General features: G+C 46.4%; 1 protein-coding gene across 5 annotated transcripts in view; it reads left to right on the top strand.

Annotated features, from left to right (window-relative positions):
- DGKG (diacylglycerol kinase gamma) overlaps positions 1-25,761 on the top strand; it is a 210,708-nt gene that overhangs the window by 25,117 nt on the left and 159,830 nt on the right. For all 5 annotated transcript variants that reach the window (XM_051859167.2, XM_051859166.2, XM_002716461.5 and 2 more), the window contains exon 2: positions 20,287-20,593. In XM_051859167.2, the coding sequence (XP_051715127.1) occupies positions 20,527-20,593 (67 nt within the window). In that variant the 5' untranslated portion in view covers positions 20,287-20,526. The remainder of the gene's footprint in view (positions 1-20,286; positions 20,594-25,761) is intronic.

The raw sequence follows: 25,761 nt of genomic DNA, 5'->3' as shown, positions 1-25,761 counted from the left end.
TAGGCGGAGGATTAGCCTAGTGAGCCGCAGCGCTGGCTGTTTTCCTTCTTTTTAAATGTCCTTTTCAAATATGAACCCATGCGTTAGTCCTATGGGAACTTTTTTTAAAGACCTTTCCTCTTTACTGGAATGTTTTTGAATGCTTCTCATTTTGGAGAACTTCAGCAACAGCAGCCTGCTTCCGTTCCAGAACCTTGGACAGTCACAGCTGCCTTTGTTTCCTAACTTTTGGAAATATGCCTAACCTAGAGTTCTTGCTTACCACAACCAAGCATCTCCTTCTCAACAGTCGCTGCCCCTGAGCTGAAGTGGCTTCTTTGTTCTAAGGTGTCTCTTTCGCCTGCGTTACCCGGCAGTCTTTGTGCCAGTCAGAACAAGGGTCAAGGAGGCTCACCCACTTGAGCTTCTTCACCCTGTGTTGAGAGAGGAAATGAAGAGATCAGTCTGATGATGCGCAAGGTTTAGTTGAAGGAGGCTTTCTATAGATGTTTAGCCAGCAAAGTCTACGTTCACTGCTCTCACTTTCCTTCAGTGGGAACAGCAGTGGTAGAAGTGCACCTTCCATTTCCTCCCTGTGGCTAACGCTCCCTATGAGATCACCAGTGTTCCTTACATTTTTCTACTCACTCACGAGAGATTGTAGAGGCTGTATCCTTAGGGTCATGAATCTCATCATAAGTCAATGTTTGGTCCAAAGCCCTGATGCTGTGAAGACACTTCAGCACCCAAATACTATTTCCAGTACTCTTTGTAATTACGGTAGCATTGTGTGTGTGTGTTGTGTGAGAGAGAGAGAGAAAGAAAGAGAGAGAGAGCGAGAGCAGGAACCTCTCTTGTGTTTGCCTTCATTTTATTAGTGGTTCCTCACAGTGGATAGATTCATAGTATTCTTCCAGCTCTTTGATCCTGTTCCTCACCAGTCTTTAGGTAAATACATGTGCCCCCAGGCTCACTGGATCTAAGTCCTTCATAATTAGACATAAAATCACCCTTAGAGCAAATATAAATCACAGATCAGAAACTTACAGCAAGTCATTGACATCATTTGTCTCCTTTTTCATCCCAGAATCCCAACTGTTGGTAGAAAGAATGGATGACAGTACCATCCCTATCCCCGAGTCCTTCCCTGTCTTGCCCAAAGCTACTGGGACACTGGGTCAGACTAGATGGTAAAGGACCTTGAATGCCTGGAAAGGAATTGGAAATAAGATGATAGTTTAGTTCTGGAGCTAGAAAATAATTGAAACTCATGGTTTTTGTGAAGTGTTCACAGAGTGAGGCAATTATGAAGACCAGAGGTAGAGATTGGGGCCGGTTTAGGAAGCTGTTACCCAGAAATTGGAAGGTGTGGTCACAGGGATGAAATGGGGAGAAAGTCACAGAGCTGAGAGCTGACATGATACAAGGCCAGGTGAGTTGGGTCCTGATTTGGTATTGGGATTGTGGTGTGAAGGAGATCAAAGACAAATGAAACTGGTCTATCAAGCCCAGGAAGGTGGGGAATGACAGCTCCACGAAAAGCTTATTTCCTTTGAAGGTGGAGGAGAGAGGAAGAGAAGTTGGAGCATAGATCTATTTGCAGTATGTAGTTAAAAGTCACACCTAGTAAATGGTTGGAGGAAATACATGCATGTGGTGCCATTAGCAACAGGATGTCTTTCTGACCAACTAAACTCAGCATGGGATTTCACACTCAGATCAAAACAGTGTCAGTAAATCAAATAAAATGTTTTTTTTTTTCCTTTCTCCTCTTGTAGCAGGGCCTGGTTTCTATGGGCTATTTTTTGCCTCATTCAAATTGATTCACCTAGGGAGCCCAGTTCTTCCATTTGGGTTGTAATTTATTAAACACATCCAGCCGAATGACTAACTCTGCTCATCTCCCAGAGTCTCCAGTGTCCTCGTGTCATCCACGCATCCCGCCACTCCTAACCCCTGCAGGCAGATGCCGCCACCTTGCTCGTCGTCTGCTGCTTTATCCACTAATCACTGTTTCTGTCGTTTACTGCTAGGACTGAGAAGTATTCTCTGTCCTTCCCATCCTCCTTAAACAGAAGCTTAGGGTTTTTCATCTCTAAATGCATACCTTCTGTCACTTTAAACCTCTTCTCCAGTCACTCAAGGTATAAGGGGATCTTAGCACATTGACCTGTGTCTGATAATGAAGAAGGGGAGGCAACCAGCACCCACTGCACCCCATGCTCTGGGCTTTGTGCTAGGAAGTCTGTGTTCACCATTTTTAATCCTACTCCAGAAGGTGATGCCAATGTGCCCATTTTCCAGTAAGTAAGAACAAGTGATATCCTCAGTCTAGGAGGCACCATGGTTATGATGCTGCCTCGGGTGGTGGGGCCTGAGTTGTACCCTTTTCTGTTTCCATGTCTAGATGTAGATACTGTTGACTTGTTCTCTACATCAGAAGCCAGTGATACAAAGGAGCGGTTGAGGCAATGCCCTTCATAGCTCCCACATCCTAGCGTGGGCTCCTGACATGCCTCCTCCCCCCAGCCCATGCACATGCTTGAGCACACTGGCTCATTAGTTTGGAGAATTTAAGGGAAATGAAATGGCACATCCCTAATTAGTTTGAATTGAAGAATCCATTGCCTACATTTTTTATTGAAATTGAAAATACAAGAAATAATCTCAGAGCCTGAAGAAACTTTTTAAATTGGACTCAATTTGGGAGTCTTGACGCTTTGATTATAGCAGTTCCTCTTTCCAGTGCAAGCCTGCAGAATCCAGCTGCCAAACAGAAGTCTTTTCTGCCCTTGCTCCTTGATAAACCATAGCCACATCATTTTGTGCTGAGCTCGCCTTTCTCTGAGCTCCGTAGCCCCTAACAAACAGCCCAGATCTACAGCTTTTATAGATGCTCTGTGGTACCCACCATCGGCTTTCAGGTTATGGTCATAATTCAGAGCTGCATTCCCCAGGCTCCTAGCAAAGTATTTCACGTGTACTAAGTGCAAGGTAAATGCCTAAGCAAAACTGCCTTTTGAACATCATTATTTTAGCCAAACTTTATAGGAAAAAAAAGGCTAAATAAGTGATAGCACAGGATTTCAAGTCACTAAGTCTTCTGTGATGCACAAAAGGATTCTGGTGTAAGCAACCATTAGACGCAGGTAATTCATTCATTTATTAAGAATAGTAGGTATTTCTGCATCATTCATAAATGAAATTCACATATATACAAATAATACTCATACAGTACAAAAAGCTAACCTCTTAATCTAAGCTCACATACAACACATGTGTTCATCTGCAGTACACATTGATTCATGCGCCATACAATAACTGATTTCTACCTTCAAGTCAATGTTCGAGAAAGCTCAGCCTCTCTAACCAGAAAATTTGGGAAGATTGATTTGGATGTGTAAGCAAAATAGAATAAGACCCAGATAATAAAGAATTTCCTTTAAATTAAAATATATATATATAAATTTCACTTTTAAAAAGAATTAAAACATTACAGATAATTGAACATCAATTTCATTTTTTAAAGATTTATTTATTTATTTGAAAGGAAGAGACAGAGAGGCAGAGGCAGAGGCAGAGAAAGAGAGATCTTCCATCTGCTGGTTCACTCTGCGAATGGCCACAACAGCCTGACCTGGGACCATCCAAAGCCAGGAGCCAGGAGCTTCCTCCAGGTCTCCCACATTGGTGTAGGGGCCCAAGGACTTGGGCCATCCTCTGCTGCCCTCCCACCCCGATTAGCAGGGAGCTGGATTGGAAGTAGAGCACTGTGGGGCTGGTGCTGTGGCTCAGCGGGTTAACACCCTGGCCTGAAGCATCAGCATCCCACTTCCAATCCAGCTGTCTGCTCTGGCCTGAGAAAGCAGTAGATGATGACCCAAGTCCTTGGGCCCCTTCATCCATGTGGGAGACCTGGAAGCTCCTGGCTCCTGGCTTTGGATCAGCACAGCTCTGGCCATTGCAGCCAACTGGGGAGTGAACCATCGGATGGAAGACCTCTCTCTCTCCTCTCTCTCTCTCTCTGTCTCTCTCTGTCTCTCCTCTCTCTGTGTAACTCTGACTTTCAAATAAATAAATATATCTTTTAAAAAAAAGGAAGTAGAGCACCAGGACATGAACCAGCACCCATATGGGATGCCGGCACTGCAATGGCAGCTTTACCTGCCATGCCAAAGCGCCGGCCCCTGAACATCAATTTCTTGAGAATAATTATTCCCATATTTTGTGTCATCCTTTCATATTCCTTTTTTGCATTTAAATGTATTTGTACCATTAGACATATTGCATTAATTCTGAGGGTTTTTTTTTTAATAAAATGTCATTTGTTTCTATTAGTTCTAATTGTCACCGCAGAAACTCCACAGGAAGATTTGATTCTCATTTTAAATGAAGGAACAAGGTCTCAGATAGATTAATACCTAAAAATATTTCCAAGCTAGGGAAGAGTTACCGTGAGTCTTCCTGTCCAGAATGGTGTGGGACTCCATGAAGTCACGCTTCCCTTCATGTCTCTGTGTTTATAGGCTTCTCCGTGAAGGTCTGGTACAATTATCGTTCAAGTTATTTAGGGTATGTTCTTCTTTTTGATAAAATTTCAAAATATTTTCTATTGTGCCATACTTCCTAATTGGCTATTGATAGTGTAAAAGAAAATCATCGATTTTTAAGCATTAACTTTTATATCAGTCACTTTGCTGAGATCCTTTAATAACTTGTATTTGTTTGACTATCTTGGCTTTTCTAAGTGAATATCATGTCATTTAAAAATGTGATGTTTCATTTCTGTTCTAATGTGTATACCTGTCATTTCTTCATATCAGTTATTTCATTTGATTGTTGGCTAGTAGAGACCATAGCATGTGTTCTTTTTATTTTGAGATTTGATTTATTTATTTGAAAGGCAGAGTTACAAAGAGAGAGGGAGAGACACACACACACACACAGATGATTCCACCCAGTGGTTCATCCCCCAAATTACTGCAACAGCCAGGTCTGCACAGGGCCAAAGCCAGGAGCCAGGAACTCCATCTGGGTCTCCCACATGGCTGCAGAGACCCACACAGCTGGGCCATCTTCTGCTGCTTTCCTAGGTGCAATAGTGGGAAGTTGAATAGGAAGCCAAGCAGCTGGTACTAGAACTGGCACTGCGATATAGAATGCCAGCATCATAGATGGAGCTTAGCTCTCTGCACCTCAGCATAGGCCCCGCACATTCTTTGCTTGTCCTTGGTTTTAATGGTAATGCTTCTCATATTATGCAATTTAAAGTCTGCTGTGACGTTTTCCTGGACAGTTATTATGAAGTAAAAGGATGTTTGATTTACCTTCTAATGTGCTGAATTATGTTTAAGTGCTGAATTTTATCTAGTTTTTTGGTGAATATATTGAGGCAATCATATGAATTTCTATTTTATTCTGTTACTATATTGATGGTTTTGTAATGTTGACTCGGCCTTGCTGTCCTAGAACCAATTCTGTGTATTGTTCTTTTAATGCTATATTGTGTTTTACTATTTTATGTGGGTTCTTACTTGATTTAGTAGGTGAGGTTGGTCTGTAATTTGATTTCCTTTATGTCCTCCTTATTCAGTTTTTGTAACCAGGTTATGCACACCTCTTTAAATAGATTGTGACTTTACATGTTTTTCTATGCTCTGGAACAGTTTATGTAAAAGGAGAATTATCTTCTCTTTGACAGTTATTAGAACCTCCCTGTAACATTGTCTGGACCAAGAGGGCAGGGCCAGTAGATGGTTGAATACAGACTTGGTTTTCCCTGTTACTGGACTAGTCACGCTTTTCTACTTCTTGAGTCACTATTGATAGCTTATATTTTCTCAAAATTGTCCCACATTATGAAGATTTTCATATGTAGTGCTGTGAAATAGAATGTTGTATTCTTTTGTAATTTAATAAAATCTCGTATTTGTCATTATGTTTCCTTCTTCCTAACATTGCTGCTGCTCCCTCTCCTTCCTCTTTTCCTTATCCCTCTCCCTTCTTCTCCTGTCTATGTGTCTGCCTATTTCTTTCTGTTTTTCTCTCTCCCCACCTTTCCTCTCCCTCTCTTCCCCTCTATCTTTTTCTCTCTTATACTCTGTCAAAGGTTTGTCTATTTTATTGTTTTTTTTAATACTGTCAACAATAAAAAGAGTTGTACCAATTGTCCAGTTTTTTGGTTTTGTTTTGAATGCTGCTTCATTAATTTATGACTTTGTCACTGCCATCCTTGATTTTATTTATATTTCCTTTGTGTTCCTCTTCTAGCTGTTAGAGTTGGAAGCTTGATTGATTTTTTTAATCTACCTAGTTTTCTAATGAATTCACTGAAGGCTGCACTGTGTCTCCTAAACATTGGTATAGCCACATTTCACATTTATTTATTAGAGAGTGTGCTCAGGATCACCAGTGGTGGGAGGGAAGGGACAGAAGCAGGACTTGGCAAAGGGAGGGTCCTGCAGGGTTGTTCCCAACTCGGGTGGGGGGGCCAGGCCTTTACACCCCCGATGCAGCAGCAGTAACTGCAAGTGGGCTGCCCAGAAGGGGGCATGACCTTGGGCATGAAGGGGTTGACAGCTGACAGATGGCAGGTGTCAGCCAGCCATTCCCCCAGGCAGCTGGGGGAGTCAACCCTTTCCAAAGGGCAACCTGATCGGCATACTTCTGTGCCTCTTTGAAAGTTTTGGTTCAATATTTTAACTAATGTAGGGCTGTTTACTTTTAATCTGTATCAGTCATTTCTCCATAGATTCAAAAATGTCTCTTCAGTTTTAGTCCCTTTAGAGTATTTTATTCACATGTACAAACCAAAAAGTATTTGACAATCCCATACTGTTTAGCATTTAAATTGCTTGGATTGTTTGCTATTTATAAACAATAGAAACACAAATATCTGTGAAGTTGAAATCTTGTAGAAGTAGCAACAGTAGGAGCAGAGTAGTGCTGTTCTTATCTTCCATTATTACTTTTCTCAGGTAAACTGACTCATGTAAAATTTCATGGGAATGTACCATTAAGGCTATTGATATACTGTGTTGTCTTGGCTACTTTACTTCCACACCAGTGATGTTGGAGAGCTTCTGCCTCCTTGTATTCTTGCCAATAAAGATTTCCTCTATTGTTTTAGTTGCTTTTTTTAAAAGATTTATTTACTTATTTGAAAGTCAGAGTTATACAGAGAGAGGAAAGGCAGAGAGAGGAGGGGGGGGGGGGGTCTTCCAATCCAATGGTTCACTTCCCAATTGGCCGCAATGGCCAGAGCTGCGCCGATCCAAAGCCAGGAGCCAAGAGCTTCTTCCAGGTCTCCCGCATGGATGAAGGGGCCCAAGGACTTGGACCATCTTCTACTGCTTTCCCAGGCCATAGCAGAGAGCTGGATAGGAAGTGGAGCAGCTGGAACTCGAACCGGTGCCCATATCGGATGCTGGCGCTTCAGGCCAGGGCGTTAACCCGCTACACCACAGCAGCAGCCTTGTTTTAGTTGTTAACAATTCAATAGGTAGTAGTATCATACTGTTTCTATCCAATGAGAATATGACGAGAATTCAAACAATTATAGAAACAAATAGCACTCTCCATCTCCAAAAGATGGCCCTGGTAAGAATCAGTGGCAAGAGCAGAGTTGATGTCTGACCTTTCTGGAAGGAAAATGGGATGACCCTTAGAAGGGATCTTAAATATTACTTACTTCACTCTCCACAATTTTCAAGTGAGAGAACTTCAGTTCTAGGGAATGGACATGACTTCAAAGTCAGCTTGCTACTGAATATTAGGACTGGAATGAAACCCAAGGGCTCCTGGACATGCATTACACTTCTCTGATTTGCTTAGAAAATAGTTTGTTCTTCCTTTGCAGTTTCCAAACCTCAGTCTGTGGTGTTTCTCAAATTGGGATTCTTAAGCCCCATGTTTTCAAAGAGATGCTTTAGTGATAGTATCTAAAATTTCTAAATATATTTGTATTTTACTGATGAGGACTTATGCCAAGTATTGCCACGTGATCTTAATATTTGTTATTTTGTGTGTCCCATGATATAGAGGTGAAGAACAGCCTCCACAGTCAGGTCACTTAGATGTGTATGCTGGGTCAGTTCATTCACTGTGACAAGTGATTTAGTCTCTGTGCTTAGTTTCTTCATCTTTTAAATGAGCATAGTAGGGATCAATATTGTGGTGCAGCAGGTTAAGCTGCCACTCATAATGCTGGCATCCTATGTTAGAGGGCTAGTTCAAGTCCTGGCTGCTCTGCTTCCAAGCCTAGTGTGCCTAATGCAGGCACAGCCCAACCTTGGCTGTTGCATATTCTCTCTCTCTCTCTCTGTTTCTCTCTGCCTCTCCTTCTCTCTGCATAACTCTGACTTTCAAGTAAAATAAATTTTTTAAAAAATTTTTAAAGAAAAATAAATAAATAAAAATACTTTTATATGAAATAAAATGGGCAGCCGGCACTGCAGCTCAATAGGCTAATCCTCCGCCTGCGGCACCAGCACCCCGGGTTCTAGTCCCAGTCGGGGCGCCATATTCTGTCCCACTTGCTCCTCTTCCAGGCCAGCTCTCTGCTGTGGCCCGGGAAGGCAGTGGAGGATGGCCCAAGTGCTTGGGCCCTGCACCCACATGGGAGACCAGGAGAAGCACCTGGCTCCTGGCTTCGGATCAGCGCAGTGCACTGGCTGCAGCACGCTGGCTGCTGCGGCCATTGGGGGATGAACCAACAGAAAAGGAAGACCTTTCTCTCTGTCTCTCTCTCTCATTGTCCACTCTGCCTGTCAAAAATAAATAAATAAAAAAGGAAATAAAATGGACGTAATATTGTCATTTACCTTATGGGTGGTTGTAAGGAGTCAACCAAATAATACATGCAAATTGTTCAGGGCAGTCTGGCACATTATGTAGGTTAGTTGTTGTTAATGAGGTGTTTTCTTTTCTTTTTGTCTTATTTTTTTCCCCCAAACTAGGTCCTAGACATCTCTGGGTCGGAGAGGCTCCATCCAGGGACTTACTGTCTAGGGTGGGAGTAAGCTGTAAGTGCCCCTACGTGGTGTTGTCCGTGGTGCTGAATCATTACTGCATGTTGCCTGTTAGAACATTGTTGGTTCTATGGAGTTGATGGAGAAAGAAGTACCTGACAGGGGCCAATGTTGTGGTGTAGAAGGTTAATTCTCTACCTCCAGTGTAGGCATCCCATATGGGCAATGGTTCAAGTCCCAGCTGCTCCACTTCCAATCTAATTCCTTGCTAATGTGCATCAGAAAGAACAGGAAAATGGCTCAAGTGCTTGGGCCCCTGCTACCCACATGGGAGACCTGGAAGAAGCTCCTGGCTTTTGGCTTCAGCCTGGCCCAGCCCTGGCTGTTGTGGCCATTTGGGGAGTGAACCAGCAGAGGGAATATCTCTCCCCCCCCTTTCTTTTTCTCTCTCTCCCCCTCTCTGCTTCTCTCTGTATCTCTGCCTTTTGAATAAATAAATAAATAAATCTTTCAAAAAAAAAAGTATCTGACAACCCAGAGCCTTCTGTCAACTAAATGCTTCCAGGATAAATGGTGTACGATCTAGAGATTGTATTAATAACCTGGGTCTGAGAACCAGGTTGGACCTGGAAGGATGTGGGTTTCACATGCAGGTAGACATCACTTTGAATGATAGCTCAGTTGCCTATAAGGGGGTCCATCCTGGTGTAATGGTGTAACGGTGTAATGGTGTAAAGATACTTACCTTGAGAGATTATTTCAAGGTTTCCACTCATGTAGACCAGATAGTAGGCACTCAGTAAGTGGTTGCTGCTGTTTATGCTACTGTTATGGAAGCAGGGTGGAGAAGAATAGGAGACGAGAATCAGAGGAAATGGTGGCGGGGGGGGGGGGGGGGGAGGGAGACCGTGAGAGGCTCCTGAGGTGGAGAACGATGCTTATCACAGGTTCCTCTTGCTCCACGGAAACTTACTACGCTGGATGTGGTTTCACACTCTCTTCCAAAGCCAGTTGTTTCTTTCATATGGGTTTTTTGTGGTTTATTGCTCAAACATGTACACCAACCCACCTCACGGTACTGGGTGTCCTTCCAGGTACCTCTTTCTAGCCTGGCCCCAGCTCCATACTCAAGCTTTAGAACTGGAACGTTGCTCTGTCTCCTCCGGCAGCTCTGTTTCTGAGGTCAAGATGAGAGATGGTGTTAAGGGAGCTGTCATTTTCTCCCCTTCAGTGGGGTTTATGTTTGTTTGTTTTTCTTGTCATTTCACTCTTATTAGATTTTCTGCACTCTCTTGAGATGACATATTGGCACAAAATGTCACAGGAGGAGTAGGAAAAACAGATAACGATTGGAGAGAAAGGAACATTCTGTGGGGAACGTAGTCATAACAGGAGAATTTTAGGCACGTGGCAGGATGACAGGTTTCTGGCAGTGCTGGGTCCCTGGCTTCGCTGTGATGTTTTCCTGCGTCAGGAAAGTGGAACTGACTCAAGAGCTCCAGATTCTGAGGGCCGCCTTATGGAGAGCGAGGAGGTCTAGGTGCTCGAGTTGCTGCTCTTGGTCCTGCTCCTTGCATTAAGAAAAAGTAGCAGATCCTGGCAGGCTGCTGAGTGGGCGACACTGAATTTTTCTAGATCTGGAATAGGTTCCAAGAATTTGTTTTTCTGTCATCTTCCCAGGCAGTGCTGCTGCTGGGTCAAAGAAAGCACACTGGAAGAACCACTGATAAAAGTTGTACATGCCGCAATCCTCGCAAACGTGGTACAAGTCATCCTCACAACAACTTTGGGAACCTGGCGTTAGTATGATTAATAGTCCCCTCCAGCCAGACATGAAAAAATGTGTTTAATGTCACACTGCTATATGTGGTAGAGGAAGATATGAGTCCTGGTCTCCTAATTCCAAGACTAGACCTGTGCTTGATGTTTAGGACAGAGGCCTCCCTGGTCCTGGGCATGATTCAAAGGAAGACATTTCTTCAGGCTATGACTCTAGGAAGGAGGCCTCCACTTGCAGTCCTTTCCCCGACATGGTCCCTCAGCTCCAGAGCCCAGGATCAGACCTCTCTGCTGTTATTTATGCCCCCTCCCTTTATATTTCCACTGTGGCATCCCTAGAGACAAAACTTGTGGGTGTCTGCCCAGGTCTACCACACAGAGGTGGTCCCAGGATGAGGGCACAGGGTCTGGAAGCCTTGTGTTTGACCTGGGTATTGTGTATTCCATTCCATTCCATGCTCATGTTGGCAGAATCACTTTGGGTCTGTTTCTAAAGCTATAAAAATGGACCTATAAAATGGCTTCTTGGCCAGCGCCATGGCTCAATAGGCTAATCCTCTGCCTGCGGCGCCGGCACCCTGGGTTCTAGTCCCGGTCGTGGCGCCAGATTCTGTCCCACTTGCTCCTCTTCCAGTCCAGCTCTCTGCTGTGGCCCGGGAAGGCAGATGAGGATGGCCCAAGTGCTTGGGCCCTGCACCCACATGGGAGACCAGGAGAAGCACCTGGCTCCTGGCTTCAGATCAGCGCAGTGCGCTGGCCACAGCGCACCAGCCACAGTGGCCATTGAGGGGTGAACCAATGGAAAAGGAAGACCTTTCTCTCTGTCTCTCTCACTGTCCACTCTGCCCGTCCAAAAAAAATGGCTTCTTCACAAGGTGGATCTTAGACAAAGTGTGCAAGTGTGTTATAATCTATAATCTATAAATGGAGGTCAACACTACTGCTTGTTATCAGAATGATTTGTTGAATAACTTAAAAAAATAAATGGATTAGTGACCCGTGTACCAGCCAGGATGCCACTGGGTTATCAGCACTCCCCAGAGCAAAGCTTTTTACTGATGCCAAAGATAGACCCTGGAGTAGCAGGTGTTGGCTTTTCTCCCAAGAGACCAAATGTCCCACCTGGGCACCAGTCACACCATGCCTACCCTGCACCTGGGCGGTCCTGTGCAGCCGTATTTTCATGACTCCCTAGAGCACAGAGCCTCATGTTCGCTCTGAGGCTACTCGTGGGGTGCAGAGTGCTCCTCAAATGAAAGTGCTCTCTGGAGTTTTACAGGTCACCTACAATTCCATGGCTTTTATTTTTATGTTTAAGGACTATATGCCACGGATCTACTGAATGAGTTATTAGGTATCACTCATAGTTCCCATTCATGAACTCAAATTATCTCATTTGAAAACTCCCAATTCGGTTATCTGCAAAGTCACTGCTCAGCAGCCATCTACCCCAACTCCAGCAGAGGGTTTGAATCCTGTGACCTGGAGAAGACTGTGTGTGATCACTGCAAGGTCAGCCTTGTTTTGAGCTGGTAGTGGTTTTCAGCACTGCTATTCTTGCTTTTTAATTAGAAATTATAGTTCATTTGGCTTCATCATGATCAGATTAGTTTGTGACAGATATCTGGTTAACCCCTACAGCAGGCAGTGATATACGTTTGCATCAAAGGTATTTTTAGCCTATAATTTTCCAATTACTAACTTTTAAGACATGAATAAGTTGCAGCTCAAGCATGAATCATGTATATTCTGTTGCTAAACAGATATTTATATCATTTGTACTCCAAAGTGCTTATACAAATACAGTTGTTTTGGTTAGCTATGACTGCATAACTAACTAACCCAAACCTTGGTGACTCTTCAACCATTTTATTACTGTGAAAGATTCTAGCCTTTGGGTATTCAGACATGGCTCAGCAGGGATGGGTTATCTCTACTCCACCTGATAGCTACCAAGACTGGAAAACTCAGAATGGCTTCTTGTCTTGTGCATTTCTGGCATCACAGCTAGAATGGCTCAAACGACTGAGTCCTGGCTGGAGGGGAGTGGCCGTGCAGGAGTCTTGCATCTGGGACTTCAGTTCTCATCAGCTGGGCTGCTCACTTCTCCTCCATGTGACATTGAACTTCCCTCTATGCATGTGACCTCTCGAAGTGGTCTCTACATACTCTTTTCAGAAAAGTGTCTAAGCTTCCCCAAAAGTGGTTCAGTGTTCTCAAGAACACAAAGATGGAAGCTTCCAGCCCTTCCCAGGACCTTAGGCCTGACCCTGGCACACCATCACTTCTACTGCATCCTCTGGGTTCAAGCAAGTCACAGACACAGCCCAGACTTGAGGGGGAGGGACAAACAAGGACATCAATGTCAGGAAGCATGCTTTGGGAGACCACCAATGGAACAGAAGACCAAAATAGTGACAATTCATTATGAATTTGAGCAACTAACGTATCTTGCAACACACTATCAGATTAAGGATTGTAAATGACTAGACTAGAAGTTTAGAGGCTGTTTCTTATAACTCTGATGCCTATAAGTTTATAGGCCATTATTTAATATTAAAATATGTGTATTAGTGTATATTTTTGTCAAAAAGTAAACAACTCATAAATGATATTATCAACAATTTTACTCCAACTTGCATCTTTTGTTTCTCTCTAGTTCTTTGTGCTCACTCAGTTCTTTTTCTAGGGGGATGCACAAATAGACATGGTAGGATCTTTTGCTCCATGCAAATAATATCAGTTTAAAAAAAAAAAGCTCTGAGAACCACTTTCCCAAGAAAATGAACCATTAGGGGCTGGCAATGTGATGCAGGGGGTTAAGCCACCACCTGTGATGCTGGTATCCCATTATGAGCATGAGTTCAAGTCCCAGCTGCTCTACTTCTGATCCAGCTTCTTGTTAATGTGCTTAGGAAAGCAGAACGTGACCCAAATACGTGGGCCACTGCCATCTATGTGTAAGACCAGGATGGAGTTCCAGGCTCCTGGCTTCAGCCTGGTCCAGACCCAGACATTGCATCATCTGGGAAGTGAACCAGCAGATGGCAGATCCCTCTCTGTCTCTGTCTCTCCCTTTCTCTCTGTAACTCTGTCTTTCAAATAGATAAATAAATTTTAAAGAAAAAAGAAATGAACCATTAGAGAGCTTAGATCTTATAGTAGCCAGAGCGGCAAAGTAGACAGGATACTATGTGTCCCCTGAAACTTTCAGAGTCTTATAGGGGAGAGAGTTGACAAGTACATGCAGTGTGGTTAGTGCTGTCATTGTGGAAAAAAAGTCCTAAGAGCTAATGGAGAGCAGAGAATGCCTGCCCAGTCCAGGGGTGGGGGTGGGGAGTCACTCAAGGGACTCTGAGAGTAGGTGATCCTGAACTGAACTCCAGAAGCCATGCAGGAGTCACAGCACTGCAGAAGGAATAGCAGGAGTAAAAGCCAGACATGGGGCAGTCATCGAGATGTGATTCATCACAAATCTGGGAAGAGAGAGGGGTGCTTACCTTCCTAGTTTCTACTCATTCTTCTCTTAAAAAATGTACTCATTATGGGCTTGGTTTAAATCTTCTGGTGAATATAGATGTGCTCCCCAGTCTGATGTCAGAGTCATGAATTAATGCTTTCAGGAGAGAAAGAGCAGATGAAGAGGTGTTTGCTCCTGGATAATAGGGTATGTCTGATTCATTCGAATGAATGGAGAGACCTGGGGTGCAATTCAGTACTCATTGAATTCGCTGTCTTCTTCCGACTTGTGATTTCCATGCTGACATCTGTACAGACAAATAGAGTTTAATCCAGTGTAGAATTGCAGAGCTGGAAAAACGCTTCAGCAGCCTTTTTATTCCTACCCTCGCATTTTACACCCAAGGAAACTGAGGCCCAGAGGTACAGAGTGGTTGCTCAGAGTGCTGTAGCCCTAGTGATGTAAAAGACACTTCTCCCATCCAAGTCAGACAATATCCAATCTGATTTTTACTTAGAAAACCCCACTAAACCATTTTCTCCAAGAAAGATGCTCAGAATGGTGATGAGAAGATTGTTTATATTGCAAAAAGCCTCTGCGAGGACGGTGACGGGGCCAGCAGCTGGGAGGGAAAGGCTGGCTGACGTAAGCCGGAACAGGCGCTCATCAGTGCTGGCTGTCATCTCCGTCAAAGGACAGAATACCAGAGGTGGGCTGTCATGTGGGGCACCATCTGGACAGTCACACAGTGTTCCAGACCCCGTATGTTTCCTGATGGAAATAGTGGTGCAACTCCTTCCATTATAAAGCCTAGCACCGAGCTACGACAGAACCAATAAAGATAAGAATGTGAATATTTGCTGAGTTACTGCAACATGTGCCTCTTCCCCTCATCGTCCCTCCTCAGCGGGAGCAGCAGCTCTTTCAGAGAGCTTTCCCTGACCTCCACTGCTTCCCACAATTCCCTTGCACGTCTACACCCCTGCTCTCCAGCTTGTGTGTCTGTCTCCCACGTGGCACTGTCCACTACGCAGGAGAGGACACCTAGAGTTTTGTGGCACACAGCTGGAAGAGCAGATACATTTGAACTCGAAAAAGCTTCAGAAAAGGAGTGACCCTTTTTTTCAGGACCAGACAGATGAGTAGAGGTTTGTCATGGGAAGGCAGGAGAGAAGGGCATTCCATGCAGATTAAAGTCATGATGTGCTTTTCAGCCCATTCGGTCACGTTTCCCAGCTCCTACCAGACCAGGCACTTTGCTGGTGCAGGAGTAGACAGCAGGCTGGTTTGGCTGGACATGGAGCATGGGGGGCAGGAGGTAAGCAGGGTGGAATGGGAGGTGAGCTGTCAGCACAGGTAAAGGACCTTCTGAAACTGGCTAAGGAGCTGTCCCTTTATCCTGGAAACCAAGAGAGGCCTCAGACAGGTTTCAGGCAGGGTGTGCTGGAGTTAAATGTGTTCTAAAGGAGGACAATCTCTGTGACAGATATGCAGTGATTCATAGGGTATATCCTTAACTGAAAAAACAATGTGCAAATGACAATCTGCACTGTGCCACGTTTTGTGTAAAAAAAAAGAAGGGGAAATAAAATATCTATGTAAATGCTCAGTTATGCAAAACTAAACCCAGGAGGAGTCAACTGGAAACTATTGAGTGAGTGGGAATGAAGTGTAAAGGAGACAGATGAGGACCGTGCAAAGGGAACACTGGAGAGCAATGTCTCTTTGAGTGTGCCTTTTTATATAATTATGACATTTGGAACTATACTAAACAAGAAGCCATAGGGGGCCGGTGCCACGGCTCAATAGGCTAATCCTCTGCCTAGCGGCACCGGCACACTGGGTTCTAGTAGTCCTGGTCGGGGCGCCGGATTGGGAGACCAGGATAAGCACCTGGCTCCTGCCTTCGGATCAGCGCGGTGTGCCGACCGCAGCGGCCATTGGAGGGTGAACCAATGGCAAAAGGAAGACCTTTCTCTCTGTCTCTCTCTCTCTCACTGTCCACTCTGCCTGTAAAAAAAAAAAAAAAAAAAAGAGAGAGAGAGAGACAGAGAGAGAAGCCATGGGGATGGAGAAAAACTCTAAAGTGAATTTGAAACAGGATCGCATGGGAGTGGGAATGAATGAACCTAAGTAATTTTTGAAAATAGTATTTGGGGGCTTGCGCCGCAGCTCACTAGGTTGATCCTCCGCCTGCAGCGCTGGCACCCCAGGTTCTAGTCCCGGTCGGGGCACCGGATTCTGTTCTGGTTGCTCATCTTCAAGTCCAGCTCTCTGCTGTGGCCCAGGAAGTCCTTGGGCCCTGCACCTGCATGGGAGACCAGGAAGAAGCACCTGGCTCCTGGCTTCCGATCAGCACAGTGCGCCGGCCATGGCGGCCATTTGGGGGGTGAACCAATGGAAAAAAGGAAGACCTTTCTGTCTGTCTCTCTCTCTCTCTCACTGTCTAACTCTGCCTGAAAGAAAGAAAGAAAGAAAGAAAGAAAGAAAGAAAGAAAGAAAGAAAAGAGAAAGAGAGAAAGAAGAGAAAGAAAAGAAAGAAAATAGTATTTGGGAGAATTTGCTGTTAGCTAGAAACAAGAACTGTAAAACAAATGGAGAACTCTATTTTGTTCTTCACAAGAGTGTGTACTAGCAATTCCGAAACTATTTTCTGTGTATTTTAAGATTGAGCAAATAAATATATTGTAGATAATAAAACAAAGTCTGCTGGAGAAGGATTTAGAAGTATGGAATGAGTGGTAGGCTTAAATTGACATTGTAGTGTTAAACTGGAGATGGAGGTATGAGTATGAACTCGGGTGTTAACACAGACAACTGGGTGGATAATTGGATGATGGATGGAGGGAGTGAGACAGAGAGACAGACAGGCAAAGATGAGGTGTGTGCATATATGCCTGCATGTATTTCTTAGTTCTCTCTCTGATAGGGCCTAGAAGTAATGATACCCCAGTAGCAAAGAGCATAACTAGTGTTCAAACCTTGGCTTCAAATACCATTCTCCACTAAAAGAAATCAAGAGTCTTTAGAGAAATGACTGACTCCACGACTGGAGCTGAAGAAGTACAAGATGAACCTGAAACATTTTGTAATGTCAGAAAGTAATAATTCTTCATAGAATGAAGGGGGTGTGTCTAAAGAGCAAAGAACCACCTTGAATGAGCTTCTACTAATCAAATCTGGGATGACTTGAGAATCAAAACAAAGAAGGCAGTAATGGATTATAACCCACTGAATAGAATATTAAATATACACTATATATTAGTGGAATATGCATTTACCTAGTTTTTATTTATATAATATCTGTATTTATAATATATATGTGTCCATTTGAATGTAAAAAGGAAAAGGAAAAGCTCTTCCTTTCAGTAGACTCCCAACTAATATAGAAGGAATGATAGAATTAAAAGCAATAGTTAATCCAGGCAGCAATGATCAGTGGAGCCTAAGCTAGTGGGTCAAGCGTTGTTGAGTAGTTGCTAGATGACAGCAACCTGAAGCAGGGTGAGGTCAGGCTGAGCAGCCTACAACACAGCCTGGATGCCTTTCACCCACTGCTTAGGCCATGTTGCTAAGTTGTATCTGCAATAGGGTAATAACACCATGACAGGCACCGTGCTTGGTGTGGATTTTGGGTTTGTTTGTTTTTTTTCCTATTTCTTGCATGTGTTAATTCACTTAATCCTAACATCAACCCAGTGAGCTTTCTCATTAGTACATTTTTAAGAGGAAGAAATCAAAATTCAAGAAATGAAATATTTGTCTAGGATCAAATAACTCATAAGAGGCAGAGCCCAGCTTCAAATTCCCTGCCTTCTGGTCTTGAGTTCAAGGTTGTTCTATCATTCGGTGGGTCTCTGGGTCCTCTCAAAGCGTGCAGGGTGACTAGGTCTGAGGGACTTTCTCAAACAGAAACCCCACAGCTGCTTCTTTCTCCCTGCTATATTTCCTAAGCACTCAGCCTCATTCCCTTCATCCAGGGAGTAGGAGCTGCAGCACTTAACTCCCGTGGCTGTTACGAGGACTAAATTGGGTAATGTGCGTACAGCACATAGCACGGTGCAAAGTAAGTGTTCACTAAATGACAGCTGCGGTGGTGGTAATTGTAGCTGTTGATGCTGAATTCCGCGGTTTGATGGAAAACGCTTCTAAGGGACACCTCTTGCTTTTGGACTGAGTTGATAATCAGGGGCCAGATCATAAAGTGCTTTGTGTATCGTGAATAGAAGATTGCATCTTATTCTGCAGGGGGGAAACAACTGAAGAGCTTTATTACTGGTTGGCAATTCAGATCAAGTGGGGGAGAGAAAATGCCAAGGCAGGGAGACCAGCGGGGGGAGATGATGAGGGTCGGAGTTACCTAATGGTCTGGTGCGAGGGAGCAGAGGGAGCACAGACTGGTCCTGGGGTTGCAGGAGCTTTGGCTGAGCCTGCCAGGGCATGATCAGAACATGGAGGAGTGGGTTATGGGCACATACCAGGTGCTGGCTTGGGATGGCTGGGTGCACACAAGGGAAGCACAGCAGACTTAGCAGCAGAATGTGCATATCTGGACTGAGGATTCTAAACATTCAGATTCAGGTGGAGGCCAGGGCCCGGGCCTGGAGCACTGAGCCTGGGAGTGAGTGAAGCCAGGCAGGGGAAGGCGTGAGAGGAGGTGGCTGAGGATAGGATTTTGGAAACAGCAGTATTCACAGATGGCAGAAGAGGAAGCCAAAGGAGACTGAGGAGGGGCACTCAGCAAGATAAGAGAGGTTCATGGAGGGAGGTTTGTGCCACAGCAAAGGCTGCAGAAAGAGCAGCTGAAGCAGAGACGGACTGAGCAGTGCTGGTGACCATGGCAGGAGCAGGTTGCTAGGCACTGGTGTACACAGGGGAGAACTGGACTCCTTAAGGGGAGAAACCAGAACTTGAATACTCCCAAGAATATAGGCAGCTCCCTCCCTGGCCACAGAATCCCACCGACGTCCTGAGCTCTGTGGGGTGGAAGGCCTTCCTCACAGAGCACATTCCAGCACCTTCCCTCCCCTCTGGGGCAGCCCTGCCGGCCCACATCACCAAGCCTGTAGCCTCGTCCGTGGGACTTATCCAAATGTGCCTCCCCCTGGCCATCTCTACAGCATGGCTCAGGTGCTCCTGGCTCCCAGAGCTGCCTTGACAGGTGCCCAGAATGCATCCCATTTTGGTAAAACAACTTGTTCCTTGGCAGCATCAGAGCCTGTGTTCCAGTTCCTCTTCATATCTCCTCCCACTAGTTCGGTGACTTTGCTTTCCAACCTTTGTTCACCTCAACTCAAAATGAGAAATATATTTTGTAAATGTTCGGCACACACTGACATGTAACTGAAAGAAAAGTCACAGGCAACAACACTTAAGCTCTCTAACATTGTCAATCCCATTCTATCTTATTCTACTGCATGCTTTTAAATGCTGGTCCTGACCCCTGATACTAATTTCACATCCTACAAAATGGACTGGGTGACCAATGGTATGAAACATACCTGCTAGCTGTGCGAGTGTTTGTCTGAATGCAACCCCCTTCCCCTCCCTCAGTATCCTCCACACTGGCTGCCATCCCAGCTCCTATTTATGGCTCTGAGGGGACAGAGAACAAATGGTTCAGTCACTAGATGTCAGCCAGCCTTGGAAGTTATTGAAGCTCCCAAGTGGCTCACCAGAGAGAGGGAAGCAGCTGTCATTTGGAAGTCAGTGGAGGAGAGAATGGCCCTCCTTCCAAGTCACCCCATATAAGCTGCTGTCCCTCAGATCACTCAGAGGCAGCCAACAGCCTATGGCGTTTTCACACCCCGAGGATGCCCTTAGGAACCCCCGACACTACCTCTGGCAAGACACTTAAAAATTCCCCGAGTTCAAAACTGCCCCAACTTGTGCACTCAGCCACCGGGTTTGCCACCCCAGCAGACAGTTACCTGTAGCCGCACTGGTCTGGTTGCTCTGGCTGCCCCTTCATACCTGGCTGAGGGACATGGGCATCCTTCCCTGTGACCCGTTGAACCATTGCCCTTGTACATCTTGCAGCTAGAGAACATTTGGGGGTTTTACAAAGTTCTGCTTACAGTGTCTTTTGTTTCTACCTAGGACGAGCCAGGGCTTCTGGATCTACGTTGACCGCAGACAGGAGGATGTTGCCTAAGGAATAGCACGAGAGTTTCCACACGTGCTGAGACTGGCCAGCTGCTGCCATGGACACGTGGGTCCTCTGAGCTGTCTCCTGACTGCACACCTGTGATGAGCCAGGCCCTGGGCCAGACCTCTGCCTCCCCCTGGTGAACAGAACTCCATCCCTGGCCTCCAGGCGTTCACCCCCACAGTGCAAATATGAGTGAAGAACGGTGGGTCTCTCTTACTCCGGAAGAATTTGACCAGCTCCAGAAGTACTCAGAATGTGAGTACATGGATTGACGGTCCTGGGATGGGATTTCTTCCTGGTCAAGGAGATGGTTTCTGGATGGCAGGGCAGTATCATCATTGCAAAGCCCCAGGGACCAGGTTGGACCTGATGGCTTCTATGTAAACACAGAATCAGTGTCTGTAAGGTCAAAGCACAGTTAGCTTTAGGCTCCATAAAGACCACATGCTCACCATAGAAGCTTGGAATGCAAGGTACTTGGAAGGAGATAGAATAGGTTAGGAATTGCCAGTAAACTCTGTGGCCATTTTAAAGCACTCCCCTTCTGGGCACCTTGCTCTACATGGTGGAGTTTGCACTGTGTACACCATTCTGATGCTTGCACCATCCACCTAACCTGGTCAGAAGTGTTTTACTTCTTTATGACAGAATTTTGAGGAGCTGCAGGCAGACAGGTTACAACATTGCTTAATTATTTGCTATAATAGACTCCTGCATTTGAACTCAAGCCTGTGTTCAGTGAGAAACTGAATTCTGCATCTCTTTGGCGACTTTGTGCTGGAAAGCCCAGGCTTTCACTTGGGGCTTTGGTTTCCCGTTGGTTGTGCCCAGGACCTGAGTCAGTGAATACTGGGAGTAAGGTCCATCCATGCTCACACACGAGCCACTCCTGATCCTGACTGGGGGCAGGGGTCGGCTTGCTCTGCAATGGACCCACACCTGACCACTGCACTCTGTGCACGCAGAGAACCATCATTCGTGGTGCAGAGCTCTCAGCCTCGCTGTCTACCCCACTCCCTGCTCTCAGTGCCTCTCCCTCCATGGTTGTTGTACTGGTGCTTTTGTATGTCATGACGCCTATAGTGTGTCAGCCTTTCCTACTGAACTCACCCGAGTCCCCTCCACCTGCCCTCCCTGTGAGCACAGCACTGGCGCAGGGAGCTCAAGTGCAGGCTCTGCCTCTTGCTGCTGTCTGATGTGACAGCCCTGACCCTGCTGGGCCTTACCCGTCTTCTGTGCAGTGAGAGGGTTGGACCAAGTGTTCTCTCCCTGTGGTCCCTTCCAGCACTAATGCCCTGTAACCCTGTGTGCTCCCCAAGGTCAACAGATGACCCATGTGTTACCTGGGGTAACAGTTACCTGTCAGTTTCCTTCCCGACACCCTGGAGCTGTGTTTTCTTGTCTGACCTGCAAGGTTTACAGAAACTCTCTGATGTATTGACAAGCAGCAAGCAGTCGCCCTGCAGGGTAAATTCAATTTAATTCAGCCTGCTCTGTAGGTCTGCAAAGTACCAGGCCCTGTCAGGGCTGAAAAAGAAGCACAAAGACAAGATTCCTACCCTTGAGGAATCCGAATCTTGTTAGGGAGTCAGGAATGTGCTTGTGACACCAGCAGAGAGCAGCAGGCAGACAGCTCCAGTAGCGTGGACCAACTGGGCGTATCGATGAGAAGGGAGAACAGGCCGGGAGGGTGTGGGGCTTCCCTAGGCTGCTGGCACAGCGCTGTGGCATGAGTGGATTCAGCCACATACCTGTTGTCGCAAAGTTCTAGAGGCAAGAAGTCCAAACTCCGTGAGATGGCTTCCTTTTGAGGGCTGTGCAGGACAGACTTGTTCCAGGCCTGTCTCCTTGGCTCATAGAGGAGTGTGTGCCCCTGAGTGCGAGTCTCTAAATTCCCCCTTTTCCTAAGGACACAGTGTGTTAGATTGGACCCATCCTCCTCCAGCATAGCCTCATCTTGACCAATTACATCTGTAGTAACTTGGTATGAGGTCACATTCTGAGGTCCTGGAGTGAGCACTTGAACATGTGACTCTGGCAGGAGGGTGCACCATTGAAGCTGTCACAGAGGACTTAGCTGGGTGAACTCTATGAAGGAAAGAGGTTTAGAATCTGGGTAGTAGGGACTAGCGCTGTGGCGTAGCGGGTTAAGCCACCACCTGCAGCACTGGCATCCCATATGAGTGCTGATTAAAGTCCCTGGTGCTCCACTTCCCATCCAGCTCCCTGCTAATGCATCTAAGAAAGCAGCGGAGGATGGCCCAAGTGCTTGGGTCCCTGCCTTTCATGTGGGAGACGCAGAGGAAGCTCCTGGCTCCTGGCTTCAGCTTAGCCCAACCCCCAGCTGTTGCAGCCATTTGGGGAGTGAACCAACGATTGAAAGTTCTCTCTCTCTCTCTCTCATTCTCTCTATTTTTCCCTCTCTTAAACTATTCCTTTCAAGTAAATAAATAAGTCTTTAAAAATAAAATGGGGTAGTGGTTGGGGGAGGGAGACAATGGAAGGAAAGGAAGAGGGTCCCACCAAGAGAGGGTGGGGAAGAGGGCTCCTGGGCTGGGTGCAGAGACACAGCAGGGAATCGGGAGAAGGATGCAGGCAGGATGGGGACAGCAGGATTCTTGAGCTTAGCACGTCAAGGTGTGGGCCTTCAGCCAAGCTGGCAGAGTCTAGGGCTGCTGATCTGGGCAGGGTGCTAGGAACAAGCAGGATCCTGTGGCTGAAATCTAGTCTGAGCTCAGGAGTGAGGGTAGGATGTGGAGCATGGCAATGAACAAATGCTGATTTGTGGGAAATTGTAGTAGATGTCTCAGCAAAGCCTATAGAACAAAAGAAAGCCATCTCAAGGACTGACTCTGTACAAGATGGGAACATTGAGATGCGGGGCTGGTGGGCACAGCTTGGGAAGGTTGGTTTTGAGCTAATCATGACAAGTCCGCTTGCGCATTCACATGTCCCAGCCTTCAGGAAACCAGCAGTGAATGAGACACAATGCCTGTCCCCAGAGAGCTCACAGCCTGGAGTGGGGAAAAGACGGACAGGATTCAAACAATGTTGTCGCAGCATGGCAGCTGCTTAAGAAGTGGGGTGCCTGGGGCGAAGGCCTCGCTCAGCCTGGCAGGAGCCTTCCTACAGCAACTCCCACCAGGAATGGTTGTTCCCAGACTGCAGACACGGGTACCCCGGGTGGAGGAGGTGGCTTGGGCAAAGGCAGGGAAGTGAGAAACACATCCTGGGAGCTGCCAAGACCCTCAAGCAGTCACAGGTGAGGAGTCTGGAGCGCGAGCTGATGAATGGCAGGGGGCAGTTGCAGAAGTGGAGAGGCCAGCAGGACCCCTCCATGGAGGGTCTGCGTTCTAAGTGAGGTCCCCTGTGGGCCCCTGGAATGCATGTGGTGGGCAGGGAGTGGCTGTGTGGGGCTAGGCTGCAGCTCTGACTTGGGAATCATGTGTGGACACAGCGGGGGAAGAAAAAAGTAAGAGTGAAGGGAGCAAGTGTGTTAGGAGAGAGGGGAGGATGCTGAATGGGGCTCGGTGGGCACTTGGGGACCGTAACTGAGCCAGAAGAAGACAGCAAGGAGAAGCCAGAAGGGCCAGAAAAGTCCCAGATGCAGGGAGCGGAGGGAAAGGAAACGCAGGCTCCCATGACGCGTGGGCTGAGAGGCAGAGGATGGGCAGCACCAGGGGTGCTGTCAGGACAGCTTCCTCTGTGGTTGGGCCTTTGCTTCACCCACCATTCTGTCCTCCTGTGACTTCTCCTCCTGCTGTCTGCATCCCAGGGCTGGACGAGGTGCTCTGGTCCTGTTCTCACAGGAGAGGAAAACGAGATGATTCTTGGAAAATGATTAATCCTCAGAGGAAACCCTGAAAAAGCCCCTTCCACCAATTTAGATGCACTCTGGTGTTCCGATTGCATTGCCATAGCAACCACTCTTCCATAACTGCATAAACAGGGGTTTGACAATGGAGAAATAATGAAGTATACAACCTGAGAATTGGATTACCAGGTGGGAAACGCTCCGGTGTGTTCCATGTGTACTGGGCACAATCAGAACCTTCTAGATGATCTGCTAGGGGAAAGAACCCATTGTAAAACTGCTCTCAGAGACATGCACAGTTATTTTACATATGCGTGTGTACCTATGCATGCATGCACACACACACACACACACATACACACACATGGCTTCAAAGCATTCATGGAAAATTAACATTATCCTTTGCTTCAATTTTTCTAAGACCTTTTAGAAGTTCCTTCATGTAGTTGATAATGTCATGTGAACCAACCGTGTAAAGTGCTCATCATAAAAAACTAATGCTGGGATCAACATTGTAGCAAAGCAAGTTAAGCTGCTGCCTGGGACACCGGCATCCCATATGGCTGCCAGTTCGTGTCCCAGCTGCTCCACTTCTGATCCAGCTTCCTGCAAATTCACCTGGGAAAGCAGTGAAAGATGGCCCAAGTGTTTGGGCCCCTGCACCCAGCCTTCAGGACAGCCCTAGCCATTGTGTCTGGGGAGTGAACCAACGGATGGGAGATCTCTCTGTGTCTCTTCCTCTCTCTCTGTAACTTGGCCTTTCAAATAAATAAATAAATAAAAACTAATGCCACATTAAGAATTTGTTATAAAATAACAGCAAAGCAGGCTGGTTCCATGGCTCACTTGGCTAATCCTCCACCTGCGGTGCCAGCATCCTGTATGGGCACCAGGTTCTGGTCTCAGTTGCTCCTCTTCCAGTCCAGCTCTCTGCTGTGGCCTGGGAGGGCAGTGGAGGGTGGTCCAAGTGCTTGGGCCCCTGCACCTGCATGGGAGACCAGGAAGGGGCACCTGGCTCCTGGCTTCGGAATGGTACAGTTCCGGCCAAAGCAGCCATTTGGGGAGTGAACCAATGGAAAAGGAAGACCTTTCTCTCTGTCTCTCTGTCTCTCTCTCTCTCTCTCTCTCACTGTCTAACTCTGCCTGTCAAAAACAAACACACAAACAAACAAACTTTGGATCTGTGGGTGAGAACAGCAACTATTTGTTTTTCCCATGATCTATGGACCAGAAATCAGGACAGGACACAGCCGGCAGGACTGGTCTCAGCTACAGTGTCCAGACTCCAGATGGGAGGACTCACGTGATGGGGACAAGGCCAGGAGCAGGGCTGATGCACCCACACAGTGGTGCCTTGGTGCTCCCTGGCACCGCTTTCTCTAACTCTCTCTCATGTTCCAGGGCTTCTCCTTGTAGCCTTTCCCTCCAGCAGGGAGCCTGGACTGCAGCGATGCTGGCTCAAGCGCCAGCTACACAGAAGCACCTGCTGACAGGCCTTTTTAACACCCAGGGGGCAGAGGCCCTAGAAAGAAACTGCACTCCCAAGGAAAGCACTCCAAGTCACGGAGGAGTGGCTCACACAAGAAGAGGAAGGGCCGACGGGGCCTCC

The sequence above is a fragment of the Oryctolagus cuniculus genome, chromosome 4 (assembly GCF_964237555.1).
Source record: "Oryctolagus cuniculus chromosome 4, mOryCun1.1, whole genome shotgun sequence".
Lineage (NCBI taxonomy): Eukaryota > Metazoa > Chordata > Mammalia > Lagomorpha > Leporidae > Oryctolagus > Oryctolagus cuniculus.
The sequence above is the reverse complement of the archived record's forward strand: the minus strand, read 5'-3'. Positions and strand labels throughout refer to the sequence as shown.